This window comes from Hypanus sabinus, chromosome 17, assembly GCF_030144855.1.
Source record: "Hypanus sabinus isolate sHypSab1 chromosome 17, sHypSab1.hap1, whole genome shotgun sequence".
NCBI lineage: Eukaryota > Metazoa > Chordata > Chondrichthyes > Myliobatiformes > Dasyatidae > Hypanus > Hypanus sabinus.
In genome coordinates, this window is record NC_082722.1 from 79,608,217 (window position 1) to 79,627,449 (window position 19,233).

The 19,233-nt window shown below is 56.6% G+C and overlaps 1 protein-coding gene across 6 annotated transcripts in view; it reads left to right on the forward strand.

Moving 5' to 3' along the window:
• Nucleotides 1–19,233, forward strand: part of LOC132407063 (carboxylesterase 5A-like) — an 82,246-nt gene that overhangs the window by 19,585 nt on the left and 43,428 nt on the right. For all 6 annotated transcript variants that reach the window (XR_009516367.1, XR_009516366.1, XM_059993315.1 and 3 more), the window contains exon 6: nucleotides 6,773–6,877. Coding sequence is in view for 4 of the 6 variants with exons in the window: in XM_059993315.1 (XP_059849298.1) it covers nucleotides 6,773–6,877 (105 nt within the window). In the remaining 2 variants the exon portion in view is untranslated. The remainder of the gene's footprint in view (nucleotides 1–6,772; nucleotides 6,878–19,233) is intronic.

The following is a 19,233-nucleotide window of genomic DNA, read 5'->3' on the forward strand; positions in this document are numbered from 1 at the left end:
AGTGGCAGCTCTGCAGTGGGTGTGCAGAGGAACATCGGGCAGTTTGGGGGCGACCCCCGGCAGGTCACACTGTTCGGAGAGTCTGTTGGCAGGTCTCAGCGTCTCCCTGCACGTAAGGACCAGTCACTGCTACCATCGCCTCCCCCGCAGTCATGTTTCCACACGTCTCCCGCCCAGCGCCTTGTGAACCGTGGGGGGTTGGCACCATCCCCACCCCACACTCCCTCACCCCTCCCCATCCCACACTCCCTCACCCCCCCCCCCACCCACCTCCACCCACCCCTCCCCACACCCCCTCACCCCCCACACTCCCTCACCCATCCCCACACTCCCTCAACCCCTCCCCATCCTACACTCCCTCACCCCTCCCCACCCCCACACTCCCACACACCCCTCCCCATCCTACACTCCCCCACACCCCCTCCCCCCACACCCCTCACCCCTCCCCACACTCCCTCACCCCCCATCCTACACTCCCTCACCACTCCCCACACTCCCTCCCATCCTACACTCCCTCACCCTCCCCACATTCCCCTCACCCCTCCCCACACCCCCTCACCCCCACACTCCCTCACCCATCCCACACTCCCTCCACCCCTCCCCATCCACACTCCCTCACCCCTCCCACCCCACAACACCCACACTCCTTCACCCCTCCCATCCCTACCCTCCCTCACCCCTCCCCACACTCCCTCCCATCCTACACACCCTCACCCCTCCCCCACAGTCCCTCACCCTCCCCCCACTCCCCTCTCATCCCACACTCCCTCACACCTCCCCATCCTACATTCCCTCACCCCTCCCCACCCCACACTCCCACACTTCCTCACCCCCTCCCCCATCCTACACTCCCTCACCCCTCCCCCACACTCCCTCACCCCTCCCCACCCTCACCCCCTCCCCATCCTACACTCACTCACCCCTCCCCCACACTCCCTCCCATCCTACACTCCCTCACCCCTCCCCACACTCCCTCCCATCCTACACACCCCTCACCCCCTCTCCACGCTCTCTCACCCCTCCCCATGCTCCCTCCCCATCCCACACTCCCTCCCCATCCCATACTCCCTCACCCCTCCCCACACTCCCTCACCCCCTCCCCACACCCCCTCCCCACACATCCTCACCCCTCCCACCCCACACTCCCTCACCCCTCCCCATCCCACACTCCCTCACCCCTCCCCATCCCACACTCCCTCCCCATCCCACACTCCCTCACCCCTCCCCACACTCCCTCACCCCTCCCCCACCACCCCTCCCCACACATCCTCACCCCTCCCCACCCCACACTCCCCTCACCCCTCCCCATCCCCACACTCCCCCCCCTCCCCACACTCCCTCCCATCCTACACTCCCTCCACCCCCTCCCCACACTCCCTCCCCACCTACACTCCCTCACCCCACCCCACACTCCCTCCCATCCCTACACTCCCTCACCCCCCCACACTCCCTCACCCCTCCCACACCCCCTCACCCCCCCACCCTCACCCCTACCCACTCTACACCCCCTCACCCCCTCCCCACACATCCTCACCCCTCCCCCACACTCCCTCACCCCCTCCCACCCCCACACTCCCTCACCCCACCCCATCCACACTCCCTCACCCCTCCCCACACACCCTCACCCCTCCCACACTCCCTCATCCCCCACACTCCCTCCACCCTACCCACACCCCCCTCACCCCCACACTCCCTCACCCCTCCCCATCCTACACTCCCTCACCCCTCCCCACCCCACACTCCCTCACCCCTCCCCACACCCCTCACCCCCTCCCACCTACACTCCTTCACCCCTCCCATCCTACACTCCTCACCCTCCCCACACTCACCCCTCCCCATCCCACTCCCTCACCCCTCCACACCCATCCCCACACTCCCGCACCCCTCCCCACACTCCCTCACCCCTCCCCATCCTACACTCCCTCACCCCTCCCCATCCTACACTCCCTCACCCCTCCCCATCCTACACTTCCTCACCCCTCCCCACACATCCTCACCCCTCCCCACACTCCCTCATCCCCCCACACTCCCTCACCCCTCCCCATCCCACTCCCTCACCCCTCCCGCACCCATCCCCACACTCCCACACCCCTCCCCACACTCCCTCACCCCTCCCCACACTCCCTCACCCCTCCCCACACATCCTCACCCCTCCCCACACATCCTCACCCCTCCCCACACTCCCTCACCCCTCCCCATTCCCCCTCACCCCTCCCCATCCCACTCCCTCACCCTCCCCACACTCCCTCACCCCTCCCCACACATCCTCACCCCTCCCCACACTCCCTCATCCCCCCACACTCCCTCACCCCTACCCACACCCCCTCACCCCCACACTCCCTCACCCCTCCCCATCCTACACTCCCTCACCCCTCCCCACCCCACACTCCCTCACCCCTCCCCATCCTACACTCCTTCACCCCTCCCCATCCTACACTTCCTCACCCCTCCCCACACTCACCCCTCCCACACCCATCCCCACACTCCCGCACCCCTCCCCACACTCCCTCACCCCTCCCCATCCTACACTCCCTCACCCCTCCCCATCCTACACTCCCTCACCCCTCCCCATCCTACACTTCCTCACCCCTCCCCACACATCCTCACCCCTACCCACACTCCCTCATCCCCCCACACTCCCTCACCCCTCCCCATCCCACTCCCTCACCCCTCCCACACCCATCCCCACACTCCCACACCCCTCCCCACACTCCCTCACCCCTCCCCACACTCCCTCACCCCTCCCCACACATCCTCACCCCTCCCCACACATCCTCACCCCTCCCCACACTCCCTCACCCCTCCCCATTCCCCCTCACCCCTCCCCATCCCACTCCCTCACCCTCCCCACACTCCCTCACCCCTCCCCACACTCCCTCACCCCTCCCCATCCCACTCCCTCACCCCTCCCCACACTCCCTCACCCCACCCCCACACACACTCACCATCCTACACTCCCTCACCCCTCCCCACACTCCCACACCCCTCCCCGCACATCCGCACCCCTCCCCACACTCCCTCACCGCTCCCCACACATCCTCACCCCTCCCCACACATCCTCACCCCCCCACACACCCTCACCCCTCACCATCCTACACTCCCTCACCCCTCACCATCCTACACTCACCCCTCCCCACACATCCTCACCCCTCCCCTCCCCACACATCCTCACCCCTCCCCACACTCCCTCACCCCTCCCCACACATCCTCACCCCTCCCCACACATCCTCACCCCTCCCCACCCCACACTCCCTCACCCCTTCCCACATATCCTCACCCCTCCCCACACATCCTCACCCCTCCCCACACATCCTCACCCCTCCCCACCCCACACTCCCTCACCCCTTCCCACATATCCTCACCCCTCCCCACACATCCTCACCCCTCCCCACACATCCTCACCCCTCCCCACACTCCCTCACCCCCCACACTCCCTCACCCCTCACCCCCCACCCTCACCCCTCCCCACACATCCTCACCCCCCCACACACCCTCACCCCTCCCCATCCTACACTTCCTCACCCCTCCCCACACATCCTCACCCCTCCCCACACTCCCTCATCCCCCCACACTCCCTCACCCCTCCCCATCCCACTCCCTCACCCCTCCCACACCCATCCCCACACTCCCACACCCCTCCCCACACTCCCTCACCCCTCCCCACACTCCCTCACCCCTCCCCACACATCCTCACCCCTCCCCACACATCCTCACCCCTCCCCACACTCCCTCACCCCTCCCCACTCCCCCTCACCCCTCCCCATCCCACTCCCTCACCCTCCCCACACTCCCTCACCCCTCCCCACACTCCCTCACCCCTCCCCATCCCACTCCCTCACCCCTCCCCACACTCCCTCACCCCACCCCACACACACTCACCATCCTACACTCCCTCACCCCTCCCCACACTCCCACACTCCCTCACCGCTCCCCGCACATCCGCACCCCTCCCCACACTCCCTCACCGCTCCCCACACATCCTCACCCCTCCCCACACATCCTCACCCCCCCCACACACCCTCACCCCTCACCATCCTACACTCCCTCACCCCTCACCATCCTACACTCACCCCTCCCCACACATCCTCACCCCTCCCCTCCCCACACATCCTCACCCCTCCCCACACTCCCTCACCCCTCCCCACACATCCTCACCCCTCCCCACACATCCTCACCCCTCCCCACCCCACACTCCCTCACCCCTTCCCACATATCCTCACCCCTCCACACACATCCTCACCCCTCCCCACACATCCTCACCCCTCCCCACCCCACACTCCCTCACCCCTTCCCACATATCCTCACCCCTCCCCACACATCCTCACCCCTCCCCACACATCCTCACCCCTCCCCACACTCCCTCACCCCCCACACTCCCTCACCCCTCACCCCCCACCCTCACCCCTCCCCACACCCCCTCACCCCCCACACACCCTCACCCCTCCCCATGCTACACTCCCTCACCCCTCCCCACACCCTCACCCCTCCCCATCCCACTCCCTCACCCCTCCCCACACATCCTCACCCCTCCCCACACTCCCTCATCCCCCCACACTCCCTCACCCCTACCCACACCCCCTCACCCCCCACACTCCCTCACCCCTACCCACACCCCCTCACCCCTCCCCACCCCACCCTCACCCCTCCCCACACTCCCTCACCCCTCCCCATCCTACACTCCCTCACCCCTCCCCACCCCACCCTCACCCCTCCCCACACTCCCTCACCCCTCCCCATCCTACACTCCCTCACCCCCTCCCCACCCCACCCTCACCCCTCCCCACACTCTCTCACCCCTCCCCACACTCCCTCACCCCTCCCCATCCCACTCCCTCACCCCCCCCACACTCCCTCACCCCTCCCACACCCATCCCCACACTCCCGCACCCCTCCCCACACTTCCTCACCCCTCCCCACACTCCCTCACCCCTCCCCATCCCACTCCTTCACCCCCCCCCACACTCCCTCACCCCTCCCACACCCATCCCCACACTCCCGCACCCCTCCCCACACTCCCTCACCCCTCCCCACACTCCCTCACCCCTCCCCATCCCACTCCCTCACCCCCCCCCACACTCCCTCACCCCTCCCACACCCATCCCCACACTCCCGCACCCCTCCCCATCCCACTCCCTCACCCCCCCCCACACTCCCTCACCCCTCCCACACCCATCCCCACACTCCCTCACCCCTCCCCACACATCCTCACCCCTCCCCACACTCCCTCACCCCTCCCCATCCCCCTCACCCCTCCCCATCCCACTCCCTCACCCTCCCCATCCCACACATCCTCACCCCTCCCCACCCCATCCCATCTTTTAACAACAATTCCAGATCCCTCCCCATCTCACTTTACCCCTACTCAAACCCACAGCAACCCCCCTCCCAATATCCAAACTCTCTCCGTTCCCTCCCGACCGTTCCAGTCATGCAACCCACCACATTCTGGCCTCCATCCTGCCCCAGGACCAACTCCCGCTCTGGTTGTTCCCGAATACAATTGTTGCCCTCCCAATCCCAAGCACAGGTCTTTATTCTCCGACCACTGTCATCCTTGCTGCAATGGTATTCCAGCCTCAGGATACTCACCAAAGTGGATCTCCTCCCATTCCCAGTCCCAGACCCTCAGCTCAGTGAGAGCAGCATGCAATCTACTCGTTTCCATGGCCAACCCTAGCAGAGTTAGGAGATGGGAGCAGAAGTGGGCTATTCGGCCCATTGTGTCTGCTCTGCCATCCCATCGCAGCTGATTTATTTTTCCTCTCAACCCCATTCTCCTGCCTTGTCCCTGTAACCTTTGATATCCTATCAACTAACACTTTAAATACGCCCAATGACTTGGCCTCCACACAGATGTCAGTGGCAAAGAATTCCACAGATTCACCACCCTCTGCCTAAAGAAATTCCTCCTCATCTCTGTTCTAAAGGGGTGTCCCTGTACTCTGAGGCTGTGCCCTCTGGTCCTAGACTCCCCACTGTAGGAAATGTCCTCTCCACAACAGTCTACTCTGAGGCTGTGCCCTCTGGTCCTAGACTCCCCACTGTAGGAAACACAGTCTCAATGTTCACACTTTCTAAACCTATCAATATTCAATAGGTTTCAACATGAAAGCCCCTCATTCTTCCAAACTCCAGTGAGTAGAGGCCCAGAGTCTTCAAACACTCCTCATAGGGTAACCCTTTCATTCCTGGGGTTGTTCTTATGAATCTCCTCTGGACCTCCTCCAATGCCAGCACATCCTTTCTTGGATATGGGGCCTAAAACTGCTCACAATACTCCAAATGCAGAGAATCAAGGAGGAATTTCTTTTGCCAAACGTGGAGAATCTGTGGAATTCATTGCCACAGACGGCTGTGGAGGCCAAGTCATTGGGTATATTGAAAGCAGGTTCCTGATTAGTCAGGATGTCAAAGGGAGAAGGAAGGAGAATGGGTTTGAAAGGTATAATAAATGAGCCACAATGGAATGGAGACTCAATGGGCCAAAATGCCATCATTCTACTCCTTTGTCATATGGTCTACACCCCTTATAGTTCACTATGCAGTCTCCCTATCAAATCTCTCTTAATCTCCTGCATTCCAGGGATTCAAATCTGAACCTACTCAGCCTTTCCCCATAACTCATGTCGTTAAGGCCTGGCAACATCCTGGTAAATTTCCTCTGCCCTCTTTCAGTCTTGTTCATATCTTTGCTATAAGTAGCTGACCAGATCTGCTGGGAGTACGGATCCCCAGCCTGGGCCTGGTTCATTCCCATCTCCTCTTTCTCCAGGCACTGTCTCCGCTCTCTGCCAACCTGTTCCACAAGGCCATTTTACAGAGTGGGAGTGCACTGATGCCAGGCGTGTTACCTCCGCTACCAACCCAGCTGGTACACGTGAGTGTCTTCACCAGCCAGCGGGCTTGCTTCAGGCAGGGCTCACCATGGGTAGATTTTTCACCTCAGGTGAAACCTGGCTCTGGGTTTTAGAAGCTCACATTAGGACCTGTTTAGAGTCACAGAGCACTACAGCACAGGAGGCCCTTCAGCCCATCTAGGCCATGCTAAACGGTTACTCTGCCTAGTCCCATTAACCTGCACTGGACCATAACCCTCCATACTCCTCACATCCATGTACTTATTTAAACTTCTCTTAAATGTTGCGACCAAAGCCACATCCACCACTTCTGCCGTCAGCTCGTTCCACACAGTCACCACCTGAGAGTGAAAAATTCCCCTCAAGTGTTTCACCTTTCACCCTTGACCTCTACTTTTAGTCTCAAACAACCTGAGTGGAAAAAGCCTGCTTACATTTACCCAATCTAAACCCCTTATAATTTTGTATACCTCTGTCAAATCCCACCTCATTCTCCTACATCCAGGAGATAAAGCCCCAACCTTTTCATCCTTTCCCAGCAAGTCAAGTCAGGTCACTTTTTACTGTCATTTCAACCATAACTGCTGGTACAGTACACAGTAAAAATGAGACAATGTTTTTCAGGACATGAAACAATATAAAAACTACACTGTACTATGTAAAACAACACAAATACCACACTAGACTACAGGCCTGCCCAGGACTGCATAAAGTGCACAAAACAGAGCAGGGATTTCAATAAATAATCAGCAAGACAATAGTGACAGTAGAGGGCAGTAAGTTGGTGTCAGTCCAGGCTCTGGGTATTGAGGAGTCTGATAGTTTGGGGGAAGAAACTGTTATATAGTCTGGTCGTGAGAGCCCGAATGCTTCGGAGCCTTTTTCCAGACAGGAGGAGGGAGAAGAGTTTTTATGAGGGGTGCATGGGGTCCTTCATAATGCTGTTTGCTTTGCGGATGCAACGTGTGGTGTAAATGCCCGTGACGGCGGGAAGAGAGACCCCGATGATCTTCTCAGCTGACCTCAGGATGCTCTCAATACAACCCCTGTAGAATGTGGTGAGGATGGGTGGGGGGTGGGAGATGGACTCTCCTCAGCCTTCGCAGAAAGTAGAGAAGCTGCTGGGCTTTCTTTGCTATGGAGCTGGTGTTGAGGGACTAGGTGAGATTCTCCGCCAGGTGAACACCAGGCAGTGATGCAGCTGCTGAGGGTTGAGGAATGAGTAACTCAGGTCCTCAAGTCCCAGCAAAATCCTGGAAAATTTTCTCTGCACTTTTTCAATCTTATTGACGTCTTTCCTGTAAGCATGTGACCAGAACTGCAAACAATACTCCAAGTTAGGCCTCACCGATGTAATATACAATTTCAACATAACATCCAACTCCTGTACAGAATACTCAGATTTATGAAGGTCGATATGCCAAAAGCTCTATTGCCCTGGTTAGTGTACTAGTCAGTCACCAGGTTGTGGAGGGAGAGTGTGAGCATTGGGAGCAGTCTGAACTGGGGTTATCTGGCCCCCTAAGTGCAAGAGGGTGTGAGAGAAATACAGGCAGTGGAGGGGATTGAGTCAGCACAGACTCAGCAGACCAAAGGGTCACCTTGTAAGCTGAAAGAGAAAGGGAGATGAAATGTCACAGCCCAGGCACCTAACCACAACTACACTAGCCAGAGACAGGAGATGATGTAGTGAATGGACAGGGATAGATGGGAGAAGGTGGGAAGATGGAAAAGAGCGGACAGGGAAGATGGATGGGAGATGGACAGAGAAGATAGACAGGAATGGATAAGGATAGACAGGGGAGATTGGGGGGAGTTAGACAGGAGAGATGAACAGGGGAGATGGACAGGAGAGATGAATGGGGGAATGGACAGGAGAGATGAACGGGGAGATGGACAGGAGAGATGAACGGGGGAGATGGATGGGAGATGGACAGAGAAGATAGACAGGGGAGATTGGGGGGAGATGGACAGCAGAGATGAACAGGGAAGATGGATGGGAGATGGACAGAGAAGGTAGACAGGGGAGATTGGAGGGAGATGGACAGGAGAGATGAATGGGGGAGATGGACAGGAGAGATGAATGGGGGAGATGGACAGGAGGGATGAACGGGGAGATGGACAGGAGAGATGAACGGGGAGATGGACAGGAGGGATGAACGGGGGAGATGGACAGGAGAGATGAATGGAGAGATGGACAGGAGAGATGAACGGGGGGAATGGACAGGAGAGATGAACGGGGAGATGGACAGGAGAGATGAACGGGGGAGATGGATGGGAGATGGACAGAGAAGATAGACAGGGGAGATGGACAGCAGAGATGAACAGGGAAGATGGATGGGAGATGGACAGAGAAGATAGACAGGGGAGATTGGAGGGAGATGGACAGGAGAGATGAATGGGGGAGACGGACAGGAGAGATGAACGGGGGAGTTGGAAGAGAGAGATGAACGGGGAGATGGACAGGAGAGATGAATGGGGAGATGGACAGGAGAGATGAACGGGGGGAATGGACAGGAGAGATGAACGGGGAGATGGACAGGAGAGATGAACGGGGGAGATGGATGGGAGATGGACAGAAAAGATAGACAGGGGAGATTGGGGGGAGATGGACAGGAGAGATGAATGGGGGAGATGGAAGGGAGAGATGAACAGGGAAGATGGATAGGAGATGGACAGAGAAGATAGACAGGATTGGTTAAGGATAGACAGGGGAGATTGGGGGGAGATGGACAAGAGAGATGAACGGGGAGATGGAAGGGAGATGATCAGGGATGGACAGGAGAGATGAATGGGGGAAATGGATAGGAGAGATGAACGGGGAGATGGACAGGAGAGATGAAGGGGGAGATGGACAGGAGAGATGAACGGGGGAGATGGACAGGAGAGATGAACGGGGAAGATGGAAGAGAGAGATGAACGGGGAGATGGACAGGAGAGATGAACGGGAGAGATGGACAGGAGAGATGAAAAGGGGAGATGGACAGGAGAGATGAATGGGGGAGATGGAAGGGAGATGGTCAGGGATGCACAGGAGAGATGAATGGGGGACAGGAGAGATGAACGGGGGAGATGGAAGGGAGAGATGAATGGGGAGATGGACAGGAGAGATGAACGGGGGAGATGGACAGGAGAGATGAACAGGGAAGATGGATGGGAGATGGACAGAGAAGATAGACAGGAATGGATAAGGATAGACAGGGGAGATGGACAGGAGAGATGAACAGGGGAGATGGACAGGAGAGATGAACGGGGGAATGGACAGGAGAGATGAACGGGGAGATGGACAGGAGAGATGAACGGGGGAGATGGATGGGAGATGGACAGAGAAGATAGACAGGGGAGATTGGGGGAGATGAACAGGGAAGATGGATGGGAGATGGACAGAGAAGATAGACAGGAATGGATAAGGATAGACAGGGGAGATTGGGGGGAGATGGACAGGAGAGATGAACAGGGGAGATGGACAGGAGAGATGAATGGGGGAATGGACAGGAGAGATGAACAGGGGAATGGACAGGAGAGATGAACGGGGAAATGGACAGGAGAGATGAACGGGGGAGATGGATGGGAGATGGACAGAGAGGATAGACAGGGGAGATTGGGGGGAGATGGACAGGAGAGATGAACAGGGAAGATGGATGGGAGATGGACAGAGAAGATAGACAGGAATGGATAAGGATAGACAGGGGAGATTGGGGGGAGATGGACAGGAGAGATGAACAGGGGAGATGGACAGGAGAGATGAACGGGGGAATGGACAGGAGAGATGAATGGGGGAGATGGAAGGGAGATGGTCAGGGATGGACAGGAGGGATGAATGGGAGAAATGGACAGGAGAGATGAATGGGGAGAAATGGACAGGAGAGATGAACAGGGAAATGGACAGGAGAGATGAACAGGGAAATGGACAGGAGAGATGAATGGGGGAAATGGACAGGAGAGATGAACGGGGAGATGGACAAGAGAGATGAACGGGGAGATGGACAGGAGAGATGAACAGGGGAGATGGACAGGAGAGATGAACAGGGGTGATGGTCAGGAGAAATGAACGGGGGAGATGGTCAGGGATGGACAGGAGAGATGAATGGGGGAGATGGGCAGGAGAGATGAACGGGGGAGATGGAAGAGAGAGATGAACGGGGAGATGGACAGGAGAGATGAACAGGGGAGATGGACAGAAGAGATGAACAGGGGAGATGGAAGGGAGATGGTCAGGGATGGACAGGAGAGATGAATGGGGGAGATGGGCAGGAGAGATGAACGGGGGAGATGGACAGGAGAGATGAATGGGGGAAATGGACAGGAGAGATGAATGGGGAGATGGACAGGAGAGATGAACAGGGGAGATGGTCAGGAGAGATGAAAGGAGGAAATGGGCAGGAGAGATGAACGGGGGAGATGGACAGGAGAGATGAATAGGGAAGATGGATGGGAGATGGACAGAGAAGATCGACAGGATTGGTTAACAATAGACAGGAGAGATTGGGGGGAGATGGACAGGAGAGATGAACGGGGGAGATAGAAGGGAGATGGTCAGGGCTGGACAGGAGAGATGAACGGGGGAGATGGAAGGGAGAGATGAATGGGGAGATGGACAGGAGAGATGAACGGGGGAGATGGACAGGAGAGATGAACAGGGAAGATGGATGGGAGATGGACAGAGAAGATAGACAGGAATGGATAAGGATAGACGGGGAGATGGACAGGAGAGATGAACAGGGGAGATGGACAGGAGAGATGAACGGGGGAATGGACAGGAGAGATGAACGGGGAGATGGACAGGAGAGATGAACGGGGGAGATGGATGGGAGATGGACAGAGAAGATAGACAGGGGAGATTGGGGGAGATGAACAGGGAAGATGGATGGGAGATGGACAGAGAAGATAGACAGGAATGGATAAGGATAGACAGGGGAGATTGGGGGGAGATGGACTGGAGAGATGAACAGGGGAGATGGACAGGAGAGATGAATGGGGGAGATGGAAGGGAGATGGACAGAGAAGATAGACAGGGGAGATTGGGGGGAGATGGACAGGAGAGATGAACAGGGGAGATGGACAGGAGAGATGAATGGGGGAATGGACAGGAGAGATGAATGGGGGAATGGACAGGAGAGATGAACGGGGAAATGGACAGGAGAGATTAACGGGGGAGATGGATGGGAGATGGACAGAGAGGATAGACAGGGGAGATTGGGGGGAGATGGACAGGAGAGATGAACAGGGAAGATGGATGGGAGATGGACAGAGAAGATAGACAGGGGAGATTGGGGGGAGATGGACAGGAGAGATGAATGGGGGAGATGGAAGGGAGATGGACAGAGAAGATAGACAGGGGAGATTGGGGGGAGATGGACAGGAGAGATGAACAGGTGAGATGGAAGGGAGATGGTCAGAGATGGACAGGAGAGATGAACGGGGGAGATGGACAGGAGAGATGAACAGGGAAGATGGATGGGAGATGGACAGAGAAGATAGACAGGATTGGTTAAGGATAGACAGGGGAGATTGGGGGGAGATGGACAAGAGAGATGAACGGGGGAGATGGAAGGGAGATGGTCAGGGATGGACAGGAGAGATGAACGGGGGAAATGGACAGGAGAGATGAACGGGGGAGATGGACAGGAGAGATGAACGGGGGAGATGGAAGGGAGATGGTCAGGGATGGACAGGAGAGATGAACGGGGGAAATGGACAGGAGAGATGAACGGGGGAGATGGACAGGAGAGATGAACGGGGGAGATGGACAGGAGAGATGAATGGGGGAGATGGAAGAGAGAGATGAACGGGGAGATGGACAGGAGAGGTGAACAGGGGAGATGGAAGAGATGGTCAGGGATGGACAGGAGGGATGAATGGGGAAATGGACAGGATAGATGAATGGGGATATGGACAGGAGAGATGAATGGGGGAAATGGACAGGAGAGATGAACGGGGGAAATGGACAGGAGAGATGAACGGGGAGATGGACAGGAGAGATGAACGGGGAGATGGACAGGAGAGATGAACGGGGGAGATGGACAGGAGAGATGAATGGGGGAATGGACAGGAGAGATGAACGGGGGAATGGACAGGAGAGATGAACGGGGAAATGGACAGGAGAGATGAACGGGGAGATGGATGGGAGATGGACAGAGAGGATAGACAGGGGAGATTGGGGGGAGATGGACAGGAGAGATGAACAGGGAAGATGGATGGGAGATGGACAGAGAAGATAGACAGGGGAGATTGGGGGGAGATGGACAGGAGAGATGAACGGGGAGATGGACAGGAGAGATGAACGGGGGAGATGGACAGGAGAGATGAACAGGGGTGATGGTCAGGAGAGATGAACGGGGGAGATGGAAGGGAGATGGTCAGGGATGGACAGGAGAGATGAATGGGGGAAATGGACAGGAGAGATGAACAGGGAAATGGACAGGAGAGATGAACAGGGAGATGGACGAGAGATGAACGGGGGAGATGGACAGGAGGGATGAACGGGGAGATGGACAGGAGAGATGAACGGGGAGATGGACAGGAGAGATGAACGGGGGGGATGGACAGGAGAGATGAACGGTGGGGATGGACAGGAGAGATGAACGGGGGAAATGGACAGGAGAGATGAATGGGAAGATGGTCAGGAGAGATGAACGGGGGAAATGGACAGGAGAGATGAACGGAGGAAATGGGCAGGAGAGATGAACAGGGGAAATGGACAGGAGAGATGAACAGGGGAGATGGACAGGAGAGATGAACAGGGAAGATGGATGGGAGATGGACAGAGAAGATAGACAGGATTGGTTAACAATAGACAGGGGAGATTGGGGGGAGATGAACAGGAGAGATGAACGGGGGAGATGGAAGGGAGATGGTCAGGGCTGGACAGGAGAGATGGGCAGGAGAGATGAACGGGGGAGATGGAAGGGAGATGGTCAGGGCTGGACAGGAGAGATGGGCAGGAGAGATGAAAGGGGGAGATGGAAGGGAGAGATGAATGGGGAGATGAACAGGAGAGATGAACGGGGGAGATGGACAGGAGAGATGAACGGGGAGATGGACAGGAGAGATGAACGGGGAGATGGACAGGAGGGATGAATGGGGAGCTGGACAGGAGAGATGAAAGGGGAGATGGACAGGAGAGATGAATGGGGGAAATGGACAGGAGAGATGAACGGGGGAAATGGACAGGAGAGATGAACGGAGGAAATGGGCAGGAGAGCTGAATGGGGGAGATGGAAGGGAGATGGTCAGGGATGCACAGGAGAGATGAATGGGGGACAGGAGAGATGAACGGGGGAGATGGAAGGGAGAGATGAATGGGGAGATGGACAGGAGAGATGAACGGGGGAGATGGACAGGAGAGATGAACAGGGAAGATGGATGGGAGATGGACAGAGAAGATAGACAGGAATGGATAAGGATAGACAGGGGAGATGGACAGGAGAGATGAACAGGGGAGATGGACAGGAGAGATGAACGGGGGAATGGACAGGAGAGATGAACGGGGAGATGGACAGGAGAGATGAACGGGGGAGATGCATGGGAGATGGACAGAGAAGATAGACAGGGGAGTTTGGGGGAGATGAACAGGGAAGATGGATGGGAGATGGACAGAGAAGATAGACAGGAATGGATAAGGATAGACAGGGGAGATTGGGGGGAGATGGACAGGAGAGATGAACAGGGGAGATGGACAGGAGAGATGAACGGGGGAGATGGACAGGAGGGATGAACGGGGAGATGGACAGGAGAGATGAACGGGGAGATGGACAGGAGAGATGAACGGGGGGGATGGACAGGAGAGATGAACGGTGGGGATGGACAGGAGAGATGAACGGGGGAAATGGACAGGAGAGATGAATGGGAAGATGGTCAGGAGAGATGAACGGGGGAAATGGACAGGAGAGATGAACGGAGGAAATGGGCAGGAGAGATGAACAGGGGAAATGGACAGGAGAGATGAACAGGGGAGATGGACAGGAGAGATGAACAGGGAAGATGGATGGGAGATGGACAGAGAAGATAGACAGGATTGGTTAACAATAGACAGGGGAGATTGGGGGGAGATGAACAGGAGAGATGAACGGGGGAGATGGAAGGGAGATGGTCAGGGCTGGACAGGAGAGATGGGCAGGAGAGATGAACGGGGGAGATGGAAGGGAGATGGTCAGGGCTGGACAGGAGAGATGGGCAGGAGAGATGAAAGGGGGAGATGGAAGGGAGAGATGAATGGGGAGATGAACAGGAGAGATGAACGGGGGAGATGGACAGGAGAGATGAACGGGGAGATGGACAGGAGAGATGAACGGGGAGATGGACAGGAGGGATGAATGGGGAGCTGGACAGGAGAGATGAAAGGGGAGATGGACAGGAGAGATGAACGGGGAGATGGACAGGAGAGATGAACGGGGGGGATGGACAGGAGAGATGAACGGTGGGGATGGACAGGAGAGATGAATGGGAAGATGGTCAGGAGAGATGAACGGGGGAAATGGACAGGAGAGATGAACGGAGGAAATGGGCAGGAGAGATGAACAGGGGAAATGGACAGGAGAGATGAACAGGGGAGATGGACAGGAGAGATGAACAGGGAAGATGGATGGGAGATGGACAGAGAAGATAGACAGGATTGGTTAACAATAGACAGGGGAGATTGGGGGGAGATGAACAGGAGAGATGAACGGGGGAGATGGAAGGGAGATGGTCAGGGCTGGACAGGAGAGATGGGCAGGAGAGATGAACGGGGGAGATGGAAGGGAGATGGTCAGGGCTGGACAGGAGAGATGGGCAGGAGAGATGAAAGGGGGAGATGGAAGGGAGAGATGAATGGGGAGATGAACAGGAGAGATGAACGGGGGAGATGGAAGGGAGATGGTCAGGGATGGACAGGAGAGATGAATGGGGGAAATGGACAGGAGAGATGAACAGGGAAATGGACAGGAGAGATGAACAGGGAGATGGACGAGAGATGAACGGGGGAGATGGACAGGAGGGATGAACGGGGAGATGGACAGGAGAGATGAACGGGGAGATGGACAGGAGAGATGAACGGGGGGGATGGACAGGAGAGATGAACGGTGGGGATGGACAGGAGAGATGAACGGGGGAAATGGACAGGAGAGATGAATGGGAAGATGGTCAGGAGAGATGAACGGGGGAAATGGACAGGAGAGATGAACGGAGGAAATGGGCAGGAGAGATGAACAGGGGAAATGGACAGGAGAGATGAACAGGGGAGATGGACAGGAGAGATGAACAGGGAAGATGGATGGGAGATGGACAGAGAAGATAGACAGGATTGGTTAACAATAGACAGGGGAGATTGGGGGGAGATGAACAGGAGAGATGAACGGGGGAGATGGAAGGGAGATGGTCAGGGCTGGACAGGAGAGATGGGCAGGAGAGATGAACGGGGGAGATGGAAGGGAGATGGTCAGGGCTGGACAGGAGAGATGAGCAGGAGAGATGAAAGGGGGAGATGGAAGGGAGAGATGAATGGGGAGATGAACAGGAGAGATGAACGGGGGAGATGGACAGGAGAGATGAACGGGGAGATGGACAGGAGAGATGAACGGGGAGATGGACAGGAGGGATGAATGGGGAGCTGGACAGGAGAGATGAACGGGGGAAATGGACAGGAGAGATGAACGGAGGAAATGGGCAGGAGAGCTGAATGGGGGAGATGGAAGGGAGATGGTCAGGGATGCACAGGAGAGATGAATGGGGGACAGGAGAGATGAACGGGGGAGATGGAAGGGAGAGATGAATGGGGAGATGGACAGGAGAGATGAACGGGGGAGATGGACAGGAGAGATGAACAGGGAAGATGGATGGGAGATGGACAGAGAAGATAGACAGGAATGGATAAGGATAGACAGGGGAGATGGACAGGAGAGATGAACAGGGGAGATGGACAGGAGAGATGAACGGGGGAATGGACAGGAGAGATGAACGGGGAGATGGACAGGAGAGATGAACGGGGGAGATGCATGGGAGATGGACAGAGAAGATAGACAGGGGAGTTTGGGGGAGATGAACAGGGAAGATGGATGGGAGATGGACAGAGAAGATAGACAGGAATGGATAAGGATAGACAGGGGAGATTGGGGGGAGATGGACAGGAGAGATGAACAGGGGAGATGGACAGGAGAGATGAATGGGGGAATGGACAGGAGAGATGAACAGGGGAATGGACAGGAGAGATGAACGGGGAAATGGACAGGAGAGATGAACGGGGGAGATGGATGGGAGATGGACAGAGAGGATAGACAGGGGAGATTGGGGGGAGATGGACAGGAGAGATGAACAGGGAAGATGGATGGGAGATGGACAGAGAGGATAGACAGGGGAGATTGGGGGGAGATGGACAGGAGAGATGAACAGGGGAGATGGACAGGAGAGATGAACGGGGGAATGGACAGGAGAGATGAACGGGGAGATGGACAGGAGAGATGAACGGGGGAGATGGAAGGGAGATGGTCAGGGATGGACAGGAGGGATGAATGGGGGAAATGGACAGGAGAGATGAATGGGGAGATGGACAGGAGAGATGAACAGGGAAATGGACAGGAGAGATGAACAGGGAAATGGACAGGAGAGATGAATGGGGGAAATGGACAGGAGAGATGAACGGGGAGATGGACAGGAGAGATGAACGGGGAGATGGACAGGAGAGATGAACAGGGGAGATGGACAGGAGAGATGAACAGGGGTGATGGTCAGGAGAAATGAACGGGGGAGATGGAAGGGAGATGGTCAGGGATGGACAGGAGAGATGAATGGGGGAGATGGGCAGGAGAGATGAACGGGGGAGATGGAAGAGAGAGATGAACGGGGAGATGGACAGGAGAGATGAACAGGGGAGATGGACAGGAGAGATGAACAGGGGAGATGGAAGGGAGATGGTCAGGGATGGACAGGAGAGATGAATGGGGGAGATGGGCAGGAGAGATGAACGGGGGAGATGGACAGGAGAGATGAATGGGGGAAATGGACAGGAGAGATGAATGGGGAGATGGACAGGAGAGATGAACAGGGGAGATGGTCAGGAGAGATGAAAGGAGGAAATGGGCAGGAGAGATGAACGGGGGAGATGGACAGGAGAGATGAATAGGGAAGATGGATGGGAGATGGACAGAGAAGATCGACAGGATTGGTTAACAATAGACAGGAGAGATTGGGGGGAGATGGACAGGAGAGATGAACGGGGGAGATAGAAGGGAGATGGTCAGGGCTGGACAGGAGAGATGAACGGGGGAGATGGAAGGGAGAGATGAATGGGGAGATGGACAGGAGAGATGAACAGGGGAGATGGACAGGAGAGATGAACGGGGGAATGGACAGGAGAGATGAACGGGGGAGATGGATGGGAGATGGACAGAGAAGATAGACAGGGGAGATTGGGGGGAGATGAACAGGGAAGATGGATGGGAGATGGACAGAGAAGATAGCCGGAATGGATAAGGATAGACAGGGGAGATGGACAGGAGAGATGAACAGGGGAGATGGACAGGAGAGATGAACGGGGGAATGGACAGGAGAGATGAACGGGGAGATGGACAGGAGAGATGAACGGGGGAGATGGATGGGAGATGGACAGAGAAGATAGACAGGGGAGATTGGGGGAGATGAACAGGGAAGATGGATGGGAGATGGACAGAGAAGATAGACAGGAATGGATAAGGATAGACAGGGGAGATTGGGGGGAGATGGACTGGAGAGATGAACAGGGGAGATGGACAGGGGAGATGAATGGGGGAGATGGAAGGGAGATGGACAGAGAAGATAGACAGGGGAGATTGGGGGGAGATGGACAGGGGAGATGGACAGGAGAGATGAATGGGGGAATGGACAGGAGAGATGAATGGGGGAATGGACAGGAGAGATGAACGGGGAAATGGACAGGAGAGATTAACGGGGGAGATGGATGGGAGATGGACAGAGAGGATAGACAGGGGAGATTGGGGGGAGATGGACAGGAGAGATGAACAGGGAAGATGGATGGGAGATGGACAGAGAAGATAGACAGGGGAGATTGGGGGGAGATGGACAGGAGAGATGAATGGGGGAGATGGAAGGGAGATGGACAGAGAAGATAGACAGGGGAGATTGGGGGGAGATGGACAGGAGAGATGAACAGGTGAGATGGAAGGGAGATGGTCAGAGATGGACAGGAGAGATGAACGGGGGAGATGGACAGGAGAGATGAACAGGGAAGATGGATGGGAGATGGACAGAGAAGATAGACAGGATTGGTTAAGGATAGACAGGGGAGATTGGGGGGAGATGGACAAGAGAGATGAACGGGGGAGATGGAAGGGAGATGGTCAGGGATGGACAGGAGAGATGAACGGGGGAAATGGACAGGAGAGATGAACGGGGGAGATGGACA